Source organism: Protopterus annectens, chromosome 4.part0, assembly GCF_019279795.1.
Source record: "Protopterus annectens isolate FY-2018-M chromosome 4.part0, PAN1.0, whole genome shotgun sequence".
Lineage (NCBI taxonomy): Eukaryota > Metazoa > Chordata > Ceratodontiformes > Protopteridae > Protopterus > Protopterus annectens.
This window is the reverse complement of record NC_056733.1, coordinates 1,590,995,144-1,591,009,620: the sequence shown is the minus strand read 5'-3', so window position 1 is coordinate 1,591,009,620 and position 14,477 is coordinate 1,590,995,144. Positions and strand designations below refer to the sequence as shown.

Sequence of the window (14,477 nt, the reverse complement as noted above, 5' to 3'; positions counted from 1 at the left end):
AGGTCCACAAAATAAAAGGATTTATAGTAGTCAATCAAGCAGAAATAAATGTCTCTTTGGAATGCCCTTGCTTTCTCTTTTATTCAGTGGATGTTTGCAACCTGATCTGTGGTGTTCCTATCTCCTATTAAACTAATGTGTACCTCTGGCAGTTCTAGGTAGATACACTTCTGCTTTCCAGCCTGCAAGATCTTAAGCATTAACTTGCTAGCACATGTTACCAATGCAACTGTTTTGACAATTTAAGCACTCTTTAGCACTGCTGTTCTTTTGGGGGGGGGGGGGGGGTGGAACATAAATGCAATGGCCACTACTGTGTTTTCTAAATCTGTTATAAAATTTTCAGAAATACCATAAAAGTTTCATTTTGCAGGATTTTAAACAATTCAGCTGGAATTCCATCACTACCTGCAGTCCTGCTATTAACAGTGCTTTCTAGGGTCCACTTGACCTCGGTCTCTAGGATTTCCTGTAATAGCTCAGAGACCATACCACTATATGGGTTGGTCTTATTAGGGTCATTCTTGTATAGTTCTGTATTTTAGCTATTTGTTGTTATCTTTTGCTAGGTCCTTCCCATCTTTCATAATCATCAACAACAACAACCCCATTTCCCCCCCATTTTCTACACGGGGTCAGGGTGTGCATCAGCTACTGCCACATATCTCAGTTGAATGCCACTCTCTTACCTTCTATGTGAGTCATGCCTGACTGCTTCAAGTCTTCTCATACACAACCCACCCATCCCTTTACTGGACATCCTCTTTTCCCCTTATCATCTTTCTCTCTACAAAATCTTCTTCACCAAATCATCTTCTGCTTTCCTGTACATGTGCCTAAACCACTGTAATGTTCTCTTTGACTTTCTCTGCAACTGCTGCTACTTTGGCTTCCACTCTAATAACATCATTCCTTAGCTGGTCCTGAGTGTGCATCCTACAACCCATCTCAGGCACATAATCTCAATCACGTATAGCTTTTTCAACTTATCTGCCTTCGCTGCCCAAGTTTCTATAACATGCAGAAGTACTGGTTGCACCTCTGTTTTGTACACCTTATTTTTCTGCTTCTCTGTCGTTCTTCTGTCACACACTACCCTTGACACTCTGTGCCACTTGGCTGCAGCCTCCTCATTCTGACTTCTCTTATCAACCACCACTCCTACACATTTGAAGCTGTTAACCTGTTCCACTATTTTCCCTTCTATCTCAGCTTTCAGCTTCTTCTAATTTCCCCATTTGCTGCCATGATAACAGTCTTGTCTGTAATCAGTTTCATCTCACATGACTTCAGTTTTACATTCTGATCCCCTATCTTTTGTTGAAGTTCTTGTTCCAGTATGCTTGTAATGTCATATCATCTGCATACAACAGTTATGTGCATCTTTCACATGTCTGCTAATATAGTCCATCACTAGTTATGAAAGCAGAACCCTGATGAACCCCAAATTCCACTGTGAACCCCTTCTTTGGTGCTTGAACATCCATCCACAACCGGTTTTCCTGGTTTTGCACATGGGGTTGGGGTGTCAATTTAACAGTGACAATCATCTAGAGTCGACATTAACACTGCCGGGTGAAGTAGATGGAACAAACTTATAACAGTGCAATGTTGAATGGCTTGCCTCAGAGTCTGACTGAGACCATTATATCACTTGGATTGAAACAAAGCTCAGATTTTGACAACCTTTTACTCACTAAAAGAAGTACTCCATTTCTTCTGCGAGGTTCTTGTTTACAGTACAACACCTGATAATTATCTGATGTAAAATGGATCATTCCAGTCCATTTTAGTTCATTAATTCTCATGATATAGATGTGTATTCTTGTCATCTTATCTTTAACCACATCAAGTTTACCTTGATTCATAGTTCTTCCATTAGAAGGTTTGGTTTAGTATAATTCCTTACAACACTGAACCCTCCTTTGGTTTCTGAGCTAGAGATTAGAAATGGGTTTTCTCTCAGCTTTAATCCATCTGCATCATAACCTCTAACACTACTTCTACCTGTCCTTTGTTCCTCCCCATTAATATGCTGGGCTCCTGCAAATCTGAGGGTATCATCATCCAGTGTTATTTCAGCATGCTTCTGGTTATTTCCATCCATAGGATTTTCTTGGAAATAAACAAAAAAGTAAACTGCCAGTATCTTATCTAATGAATCATACCTAGTGTGATCTTGCACTGTGCAATATCACGGCTGGCCCTTAGCAGTACAGCCAGGGTTGCCAGACATCCCTATTTGAGCGGGACTGTTCCCGGGATCAGCAGCCAAATCCCAAGTCCTGCACTGCCAGTTAAACAATTAAAATCCTGGTGAAACAGCCTCTGCTTTGTGATTTTTGATTGGCTCGTATACCGCATACGAGCCAGTCAAAAATTGCAAAGTAGAGCTACTTCTGTTTACTGCAGAAATGCCTGCTGTTCTACATGAAAGACCTTTTTTCCTGGTCCTCACTTAGCGTGAAGGACCTTTTTTTTTGGTCCCTACCTGTCCCTTTACAAATCTAGCAACCCTGAGTACAGCTCATTGCATAGCTCAGATCCAAAGCATCAACTAGCAGATAACTTTTAATATCTTCATGAAAAGGTTGGGTTCTAAGTTATGTGTGTTAACATAATACAGTACAGTTGGTTCAGGATTTAAATCATTTGCAGCCCAGTCTCTGCACTGTGAACTTCAAGGCTCTTAACTGGCACCACAGTAGACAGACTTCACCTTGGAGATGTTATTTGATGATGGATATTATTCTTATACAAATAATAGCCAAACATTTCTCTCCTTCCCTATATTATATATACATTCCTTGTGGAAGCTCTAAGGAAGTCTAGGCAACATCCTTGATTGTATGAGAAGTAGCAGTCTTAACCTACGTAAAACCAATGCTGTAACTGTTAATTCTACCTCAAAACCCTCCACTGTGCCACACTTTGACTCTTGTCATCTATGGGGTAAAAAACTGGAGATGTCTAAAGTGTGAAATGTGGACACTAATCCTGATGGTCAGCTTAGTTGCAGACCAGGCAATGGCTGCTGTGAAATTTTTTACTTCATCTAAGAAATAGCACCCAAATAAAACATTAACTGAAATTAAGGCTTATGGCTGTGCATATCTTTGTCTAATTGTGTTTTGACTACAGCAGCTTCTTTCACTAGGGGCTTGACAGCTGCGACTTTGGATCACCTGCAGATTACACAGGATACAGTGTAGCTTTTACTCACTTAAGCGCCATGCTTTGGTCATATTAAATTAGTTTTGTATCATCTACACTAGCTGCTTGTAGTTAAAGGTCTGAATTTAAAGCAAATTAGTACGGTGGTGGTGGTGCTGCGGTAGCGTTGTCGCCTCATAGTAAGATGTTGTCCTGTTCGATTCTCAGCTAAAGCGTCTTCTGTGTGGAGATGTGCGTGAACCTTCATTGAAGGTTGTGCGTCAGGGCTGGCAACTCAGCATGTAAAAATCTAATGTCAATCATTAGCGGATCAGAGTTCCGCTGTGGCGACCCCTAAATGGGAAAAGCCGAAAGACACAACAACATTAGTTCTTACTCATCAGGCCCTCCTTGGGATGGATTCTCCTGGCATAAGGGAGCGTCTTATACTCTACAAACAATCTTGTAGCAAATTACTACTGGTTCTGTTATCCAGCGTGCTTAGGATTAAACTCTTTAGGTACCATGATCCTTACCTATTAAGTTTTCTTTGGAGGTCTTCCTTTGATCACTTGACAGCTTATTTACAAAGTATACTCAGGATTGTTATAACTGTGATATCGATGTTACCAGTTTTACCTAATTAATTGCATTTATCTCATTTTAGTTCTGAATTATTCCCGTTTCATGATGATTGTGTAATATATAGAATGTTAAACAGATGATTTTATAAGTTTTATTGTTTGTACTGATAGAATGCTATTTTAATTGTCCTATGTAAAAGCTAAATACACCTGCTTGATTTAATCTACTAAATCTGCCTAGAAGTCTGCCTTCTCTATTGCTTGGAAGGGTACTCAGGCCTGCTGGTTTATAAACTCCTAAGTAGCAGTTTATGTAAAAACCTGTCTTGGACCCCTGTAAATGGTCTGGATTTTTAAGATCAGGCAGCTGTGAATCAGACTCTTGGAACAGTTCAGAATACACTCCCCTAAAAGATGGAATCACAGGAGATATGGCAGACAATTTGGCTGCAACAAGTTTCAGCAACTTAGCATATCTTTTCTTGGTCAATGATGGTTGTTTAGTAGACCACTTGACATGGTCCTTCATTAAATTTGGTGTCTCTTCAATTCTCCTCAGGGCACGGGGCAGCCAGATGAAGAAGAATACTCAGTCCCAATATTAAAATCCAGATTAGATGGGGTACAACCTGGTCTGTATGTGTGAGAGACTTGTTAGCCCTCTCAGAACTTGAAAATTAGGAGGAGAATCTAGAGGATAAAGTCTTTTTTGTTCTCTTTTTAGAAGAGTAAACATTGAACGCTAATAGCTTACAGGATGTTGCTTAAGCTTGAAATGCCTCCTATAATGAAATCAAGTACCTCCTGGCCAAGTACTTTGCAGTCTGTGGTGGTCATGGGGAAATCTCAGAAATCAGAGAAGCCTATGTCATCACCTTAGATGCCCTAACATCAAGTATCGAAGTAGTGAATGTCTACCCCCACTTAAAACTTCTTAGGAGCAAAAAGATATATTCACACACTGACATTTTGCCCCAGGCATACTAATCACATAGCTATGAAACACTCTGTAAAGAACAGGCAGAAATGCTGCAAGCCTCTGAAGCAGAACCTGGAAAAGATCCTGATGCCAGTGCAGTACTAAATGCTTGGAAGCCATCTTCCATGGTGGAATATCAGAATGTTTCTTTTTTTGGAATCCCACTTTCACGACTATGACAGGTGCTTGTCCTAGTGCTGCTTCCTTCTCTCAGAACACCCTACTGAGACAGTGAGTAGGGAAGAGCACAAAAGACACTGAATAGATTTCCACAAGGTGCACTGGATACACAAACTTTAGCCCCTGTGGAGAAACAGTCTCAGTCAAACAAGACTGAGCCCTTTCATCATTAATGTCTGCCATTACACAGCACCTGAAACAGGTGCAATAGTTTTATTATTTATGTTTTAGTAACAGAATGGTTACTAGTGGTCCACTCTTTCCTAAACAACATTTTTTCTTCTTATATGCTTAGCTTTAACTACTGATTGTTGGTTAACAGAAGGAAAATAGACAGGAGAACAAATTAATCATTTCATAAGTTCTAAAAGGCTTATAAATTATTTACTATGCTAATTATTTTTTGTGTGTGTTAAACTTAGAACAGCACTCCAGTTATCAATGCCATAACTCCCTCCTAAACATAAAAGACAATGCATATGAAAAGCTTTGGCAGGAATCTGATGCACACAAGAGTAAATGGCAATAGTTTTCTTTTGAGATATCATTAGGCATGGTACAAACTAATACAAATTATTACCTCAATAAAAACATAGATGCAAGCTTGAATTTAGCACTGACAAAGATCACAATATATGAATATAAGACAAAGTCAATAAGTGAAGCAGTGTAACCACTTACTGTAAGTAGCAAAACAAATGTATATGTATATATACCACCATAGAGGAAGGAAAGGTGGTTCACGCAGCCTAAATTGATTTCGCCAAGGCGTTCGACACCATTCCTCACTCGGGTATTACAGAAAAACTCACCAGCCTGAACATAAACCCCTACGTCACAAGATGGGTTGCCAACTGGCTTACAGACAGAACTCGCACGGTAAGAATAGCGGGCTTCAGGTTCATCTCTAAACCAGTCACAGGTGGTGTCCCGTAAGGCTCGGTTCTGGGACCCCTACTGTTTGGCATATATTTCTCAGATGTACAGGCAAACACAGGAGGACTATGGCTAACCAAGTTCGCCAATGACTGCAAACTGGGAGCCATAATTGACTCTCCGGCTGACACGAACATCCTTCAAAAAGGCCTTTCTGAGACAGACACCTGGTGTCAAAGTCAGAGCCTCAAGCTAAATGCCAAAAAATGCATAGTCATCCCGTTTGGGAAAAACAAAACACCCACGAATTACCACATAGGCGGCAGCCCCCTTAATACAGAAGAGGTAATAAGAGATCTGGGGACTCGGGTAGATAGTAATCTCTCTTTTGACAATCATATTGCCAAAGTAGTTAGGAAATCCTTCTATGTGGCTCATCTAATTACTAAGGGGTTCACATCTAGAAATAAAGAGGTTATAGTGCCCCTCTACTCGTCACTCATCAGACCCATCATAGAGTACAATGCCCCATTTGGGATGTACCTCACAAGACACTTCCAACAGCTGGAAAGACCAAAAAAGCACCTCACCAAGAGGATTACTGGCCTCAAACATATTTCCTATGCAGCCCGACTGAAAAAACTCCAGCTGTACTCAGTAGCATATCGCTTACTCAGAGGTGATCTATGCCTGACTTACAAAGCCATGTCCAACTCAGAATTGGTGGACATGCTCCACCTAAAGAAATCCAAGTCACTGCGAGCCACGCGCTCTAGTGAGCTAAACCTCACCACAACAATAAATAGAACATGCTGGAGGGATAGATTCCTGTCACAGACTCCCCATGCTTTGGAACAAAATTCCTAACTACATTAGGCAGAGCCCCTCACTAACACTCTTCAAGAGAAGCCTTGACGAGTGGATGGGTAACCGAAAATACACCCCTGGGATCACTTCATTGGCTCTGCTTGACAGAGGCTCAGTTAATTAATCAATGGGGTGGCAAAAGCCGACACACTCTGGCTAGGCTTAAAAATGAACAAAGGTCCAGTACCACAATAAAGTGCGAAAGTCAATTTTAATAACTTGATAAAGCTGAATACATGAGCGCTTTCGTCTGAGACACAGATCTGAAGAAGTCTGTGTCGCAGACGAAAGCGCTCATGTATTCAGCTTTATCAAGTTATTAAAATTGACTTTCGCACTTTATTGTGGTACTGGACCTTTGTTCGCTTTTGGAGTTGTTATTGGTATTACTTCGTTGATTTTATAGGCTTAAAAATGCCCTCTGGCAGATAGCCTAGTACCTACCTATGAACCTATACACACACACACATATATATATATATATATATATATATATATATATAGAGAGAGAGAGAGAGAGAGTGAGGGAAGTACATCATAATTTCCCTTTGAAGGATTGCATAAATGTGTATCTACAGGTGCCCATCTGCTGGAACTGATCATGCCAGCAGCAAAATGCCCACATGTGGCTGTTTTCCATTCATTTTATTCATTCCCGCAGCAGTGATTCTTACAACAAATATCATCAGGCAATTATTACCTGTTTCTGCATCATCTACCTTGAGCTTTCAAAATATGGCTTAAATTCTAGAGACAATGGCAACTCCCATCTGCCTATGTGTTTATTTGCTTGTTTAAATTACCAACACGTGGCTTTTGTTAAGGATCTTTTAACTTGCAGGGCAGTAATTCCAGACTTGACATCATAAACATATTAATAAATATACTTATTCAAAGTACAGTGATTATTTTTTCAGACGGAACAGATAAAAGGGATAAAAGAAGACCAATAAAGAGTTACACTTGGATGTTCTAATATTTTCTCCCTCCCCTGTACTTATGACTGTTTGTCCATTGTGTACATAAATGTTTGTTTCAAGTATACACATACATTTATCAATACATGTTTGCTTAAATAAATATTTTCTGCAAATGCTACTGTCATCATCAAGTCAGAAAGTCATTTTTAAGTATGTGGGTTTACATTTTCTTCAGGTGATTGTAATTTCAAAAACCCAAGCACAATGTTGGAACCACACAACTATATGTATATAGGAAATTGCCAAGACAGCCATTCTCCCAAAGGCACCTTCAACAATGCTGCCCGTAATCAAGTCTAGTGAAAATACCTGCAACTGTAACTAGACCACATCAAAGATGCACATCAGTGACACAGTGGAGAAGTAAAGCATAAGCTTCAGCATTCACAACTGCCACCTGCTGGAGAAGGCTGTGAGAAAAGGCTGCTGGGCGTAAATATTCAAGTATACTTCAGTGGTACAGTTTGATCCTTATCAGCTATCCCTAGTGCTGAGAAATTTCCAACAGGTAATATTTTACATTTTACATCTGAGTGTAGTAAAGCCTTTTCTGATACACAGGTGAAGTATCATTTTCTAGTAAATAAAATCTGTCAGCATTACTTTCTGTAGCTAGCATTGGCATAAAAATTAATATCATCATATTTTCAACTTACCGGTTGTTCTTCTTTGTTTTCTCCTGCTGCTCATTTTGTCGTGCATACCAATCATCCAGCTCCTTTTTGGCCTTCTCCCGCCATTCAGTCTCATTTTTTTTGGCAGTAGTTTCTGGGAAAACAAATAATTATTTTTTTTCTTAACTGCATAACCTCAACTTTCACTTAACTATCTAAATGTGAGCTAATTAGGAAGAAAAAAATCCTGTTCTCTTTCACTGCTTAAGTATTTCCCATGTGTGTGTGTGTGTGTGTGTGTGTGTGTGTGTGTGTGTATATGTATATATATATATATATATATATATATATATATATATATATATATGTGTGTATGTATGTACATGTAAATATATGTATAATGTTATATATGTATGTGTGTGTATATATATATATATATATATATATATATATATATATATATATATATATATATATATATATATATATATATTGGTCTACTTCAAAGCATCTAAAACCCATAACACTGAGACCAGAACATCTAAAACCAATAACATCGAATTTCATAACATTGAAAATGTGCATCAGAACATCAAACACTGCATATCACAAGAAAATAACATCCCCTCCACATATAATGACACCAAACTACCAAACACACTTTTTACTACATTTCTGCAGGGGGGCAAGCCCCCCCCTGTATCCCCCACCCCCCATAAATTCAATATACCAACTCCAAGATTGCATTACAGTGGGAAAAAGTTAATTTCCTAACCCCACTGTATCAATCTCCCCTGCAGAGCTAATCTGCAAATCTGGCCACCTTGTTATAGGTTGATTCTAGTTTAGCTAGGAGTGAGATGTTGAGATTTGTTAGAATTTGCGAGCTGTACAACAGGCTAAGTAGGAGGTAAGCATGTGAGAGGGTTACTTTAGCTTTGTTAGTAAGGAACTTTTTATTTCGGTTTAGGAGTCCAAATTTTTGGCGTGTCTTCCTAATACAGTTACTTACATGCATGTCAAATTTAAGTTGGTTGTCGATAATGGCACCCAGAAGTTTTGTACTAGATTCCACCTCGACGGGAGTGTTACTGAGAGATAGTTTAGAGAAAATAGGTTTAAGACAGTTAAAGTTTTTGGGAAAAAATAGTAAGAGCTTTGTTTAAGGTTTAGAATAAGCTGGTTGTTAGAGAGCCAAGTTTCTACTGAGTTAAAGAATGTCTGAGTAGCTGAGATCAGAGAGACTGTCGGTGATGGTGATAACTGTAGAGTCATCTGCATATTGTACAAGGGATGACAGAGGGTAGCAGGTATAGAAAAGATTACTAAAGATATTGAAAAGTAATGGACTAAGAAAAGATCCTTGGGGACACTCATTCTAACTGGGAGAGGTGGGGAGAGAGAGAGAGCAGAGAGCCATCTCACTGATTGAAGTCGGTCTGTGAGATAGCTAGAAAACCGGAAGACAGTAGAAATAGAAAACCAGAAGACAGTAGAAACCAAGATCACTACTATAAGTACATCCAACTCATAGCATGCTACTCAAATATTAACTATGGGTAGTGAACGTTTACTTATTAAAGAAGAACCAATTCACAACATTTAAGCATCAATTATTTAATTTTATTCAATGACGGAAACCTATTTAATGCCATAATTTACCCTTGGCTATGGCCAATAATTACATCATACACTCTAGTCATAATTGTACTAGTTACAATAACAATATCTTAAAAAATACACTTTGTATGACCTGTAGTCTCCTAGTTTTTAAAAATAGGGTGACCTAATGGTTAAGGTGTTTGCCTTACAAACACAAAGTGCAGAGTTTGAGTTTCACAAGGGATACTTGGCTAGGCTTAAAATGGCTCACAAGGGCAGTTAGCCTAGAACTAACCTATGAACCGATACTTTCTCATATACTTAGCATGACTCATCTTTGGAACTACATTCTTGAAATGTTAATAAAAGGGTAGAAACATATACTTATAGGCTTACTAATATTGATAAAAGGTAACAAACATTTGTCAAAAAAAAGCTCATTACCATTAATGGGCACCAACAGCATTGTTGCCTTAAATATTCATAACATGTGAAATAACATATTTACAATCTTTCTTACTGTAACAGAGAAAAACATTTTTTTTTTAATTTTTCCACTATACCCTTATGCATCTCTGATATTAGAAAGTATACAAACCGAAAATTACCAAATGAAGATATTCAGGAGGCTAGAGGCATACCACATTGGCAATAGATAATATGTCATAAATCACCTAATAGCTTGAGAAATATTTTTCCAGCAAACAGATGAAAGTATATGGTCTTTTTTTTAATTTCGAAGCAAAGTTTCATTGTATACCTGACTTCATTACAGCACATGTTAGAGCCTAAACATGTGAACAGTCCAGTCAGGTTCCTAGATATGCCCTTTTGGGCCCATCTCATATCAGTCAGTAAACATACATTTTTTTTCTTTTTGATTAAAGTTAACCTGTTCTTCGAAATCATCCTCCACATCCAGTGAGCTTGAGGGATCTATGGTGCCCAATTGTTCCATTTTGTCTGACAGAGTATCAGTCTTTTAAAATATTAATAAACACAAACATTGCATTCATAAATATGCATGTCCTCCAGTAGAAACAGTTTTAATGCAAAATCATAATGGTAATTAAAAAAAAAAAAAAAAGAAACATCAACTTCACAAACATCCATACTCAGCTAATAATCCCAATAAGTGAATCATTTCATGAAAAATCCTATCCAGTGATGTTCCATACTCTTTTTGTATCAAGTCTTAACAGTGTTTTTAGTTACAGGCCAGGCTTCTACTTCCTAATCACTGTGTCTCTGTTCAGGAAAGTCTCGCTCTCATTTTTTTTTTTTTTATATTTGTCAGACAATGCACCCAATGATACTAATTTTAGATACAGGATAGCTTCAGGAAGAGACTGGTACAGTGCACGGCTGTTTACAAGTATCATATTTGCCCTTTTTGAAAACAGTCAAAAAACATTTTCCCTGCACGTTATTACTTTTGAACCATTATTCTTTTGGTACAGTCCCTTTTACTTTAACTATTTCAAAAACCTAACTCAATTGGTCCCATTTATATTTATAACATTCTGAACAGTATAAGAAATATTCAGTGCATTCAATGGCTTTCTATGTAGGCTGTCAATGGCATGGCTATACAAAGACTACATGTCACAATTCTTGCTTTTTTTTTAATCAAACATTCTATTATAGTTAAACATGTTGATATACAGCATTCATTAACAAGTACAGTCTCTCATTAAAAATACATTCTCTCAAATGTAACAACATTTTTCTTGACTCTGTTATACATCTACTCCCTCACCTTTTTCAGTGGTATCAACTCTCACTCGCCCACAAACTAGTAAACCATCCACTAAATGTCCCATCCCTCCAGAATCTACTCCAACTCTATCGCACCACCAGACCACTAAGATCCAGCAACAAAAATCACTTGCAGATCACTAAAGCCAGTAACTCTGCTGGTGAAGCACTATTCTCTTGCGCCATAGCCAAATTATGGAATTCAATCCCACCCACAATTACCTCCGTACCATCATGCACCAACTTCAAAACTTTATTAAAAGCGCACCTAAAAACATGCTGGCAATGCCCTTGCAACTCCCACTCTAATATCATCCACCCCATCCAACTACTACCTTTCTCTCACCTCCACTAACTACCTTGATGATAGCAAGCTCAGATGCTCATAAGCCTAGTACTTATTATACAGCAGGAACTTCTCATTGTTACATTTGTTAATGCCCGTTATGTACTTCACAGATAAAGATTCTAGTTGTCTACTGATGTACTATGTTCTTCATCTGTAAATATGTTGTAATTAATTTCTATGTTAAATTGTTAATCGCTATGTAATCCAATGTAACTACTGTCTGTTTATTTTACTGTGGAGCTTTTCTCCCCGGGCCTCCGCTGAAAATGGACCCATGTCCAGTCGGACACTCCCGGTCAACAAATTTAAATAAAATAATAAAATAAATAAAATAATCTAGCCATGGATTTTTTTTATAATTTGTTTTATTAAATTTTAAAATTTAAAGCTGTACAAATTCAAATAACCATAGAATCAACAAAATAAAACTATTTACAAAATTTCACAACAAAATTTGGTATAATAAAACCAAGCCATTAATATTTATTTAACAAATCATTTAACTTTTGCCAATATTTATTTTGATGTGTAAAATTAGATCTTTTAATTTTTAATGTCAACAGTTCTTTCCTACAAACATATTTAGCCAAATAGATGAATTCAGTAAAAGGTGAAGCAGTTTTACATTTCTAGTTTTTTGTAACTACTTTCCTTGCTATGGCTAAGATGGACCACAGGAGAGGCACTTGTGATCTAGGAATAGATTCTGGAATTGGAGCATTAAACAAAATCAGCGAATTAATTATAATACATTTACCAGTCCATAACCTTGGGAAAAGTCTCTAAACTCAATCCAGAATGATGAAACCATTTTGCATTCCAGTGTCATATGAATCCAGTCTGCAACAGAATCAACATTACATCTTCAGCAATTAATTTTCCCAGTTTTATAAATTACTTCAATTTTATTAGGGGTTAAAAAAAATCCATGAAGAAATTTCCAAGTGTAAATTTTCCAGTAAGGGGAAGAAGTAGTTTTCCCACTAGATTTTAGAATTAACTTTTTGTTAATAATACAGAATTCAGTTCCATTTATTTTTGAAGGATAATTCCAAAAGGCTGAATCTAAAATTGTGAACTCTACTCTTAAGATCTTATATAGTGTTGATAAATAAGATTTATTTTTTATACAAATTGCTATTAATACTGAAAAGAAATTCCAAAATTGAGGAATATGCTTTTCCTGATAATCCATGGAGATTTTAATTTTGTCACTTAGAAATTTCTACAGCTCTGAATATTTAACCAATTATTTTTTTCTATGCAATATTTTGTAAGGAGATGATCTGTAGTATATACTTCATTCCCATTTAAAAATTTATGCCAGAATATTAATTTTGTTTCTTTAAAAAAATCTATAAACAGAATACAGATTGAATTTGTTCCTATCATTTAGACAGTAATCCTTTAAAATCCAGTAAAATGCATTTATCCCAAACAGAAAATGAGGCCTTATAATATGTGTCTTATTGTTAAGTAATCTTTTATGATTGGACGTCCAATTAGATTGATAAAAAGAGTTTAACTATACTGACACTATATTTAAAATGGTAGAGTTGGCATACAAATTCAGTGTTTGGGAAACAAATACTACCCTCCTCCCAACATTTAGTATGCCAATCAAAATAAATTCTTGATTTAATAGAAAAATATAAAAAAGTTAATAAGAAAAGAGTTCAATTTTTTTATTTTCTTGGTGGAAAGAACGATTAATAACTGTACACAGAATATTATTTTTGGCAAACTAATCATTTTATCAAAATGAGTCGGTCTTCTATTATAAAAAAAAGATTTTTCCAATTTTCAGTTAATTTTTTACTATCTTTATTAAATTGTTATAATTTATTACAATTGAATCCTTTACAGTTGAGCTAATGACAACTCCAAGGTAGTCAATTTGTGTATTATTCCAGTTAAATATTTTAAAGTCCTTTAAATATTTAGCAATTGTTTTATTTATTAACAGAAATTTTAAACCTGAAGGTTTTTCAAAATAATCTATAGAAGCAATAACTTGTTGCAGCGATACTTCAATATCACCAGTAGTTATCAAAATATCATCTGCAAATAGCTGGATTTTACAACTATAATTATCAACAATTGAACATCCTCTAATGTTATCATTAGATCTGATATAACTTGCAAAATGTTCAATGGCTAGACCATATAATAAAGGGGACAAAGGACATCCCTGCTTAGTGCCCATTAAAGTTTTAAATGCGAAAGACAGAAAAGAACTAATTTTCACAAATGAGAAAGAGTTATAAAGGTCTGTAATAAAATTTATAAATGTTTCAGAAAAAATATATACTCTTTAAGGGGTCTATATTATGCCATTGTAACACCATCGCATCGAATACCACAACATCAACATGTATTCAGAGAAATTCACTTCTGCAATTCGCTGAATACTTAAAGGGCAAAGATGTAGTTGGCCAACTACATAATTTTGCCCTTTTCTCCACTGTAGTGCAATCTTGAAGTTGGTATATTTAGTTGGGAGGTGTGAGGGAGTGCATCCCCCTGCACTGGGGA

The 14,477-nt window shown here is 36.7% G+C and overlaps 1 protein-coding gene across 2 annotated transcripts in view; it reads right to left on the bottom strand.

The window, feature by feature from the left end:
* CLTB (clathrin light chain B) overlaps positions 1-14,477 on the bottom strand; it is a 528,182-nt gene that overhangs the window by 137,027 nt on the left and 376,678 nt on the right. For both annotated transcript variants that reach the window (XM_044069363.1, XM_044069364.1), the window contains exon 4: positions 8,276-8,387. In XM_044069363.1, coding sequence (XP_043925298.1) covers positions 8,276-8,387 — 112 coding nt within the window. The remainder of the gene's footprint in view (positions 1-8,275; positions 8,388-14,477) is intronic.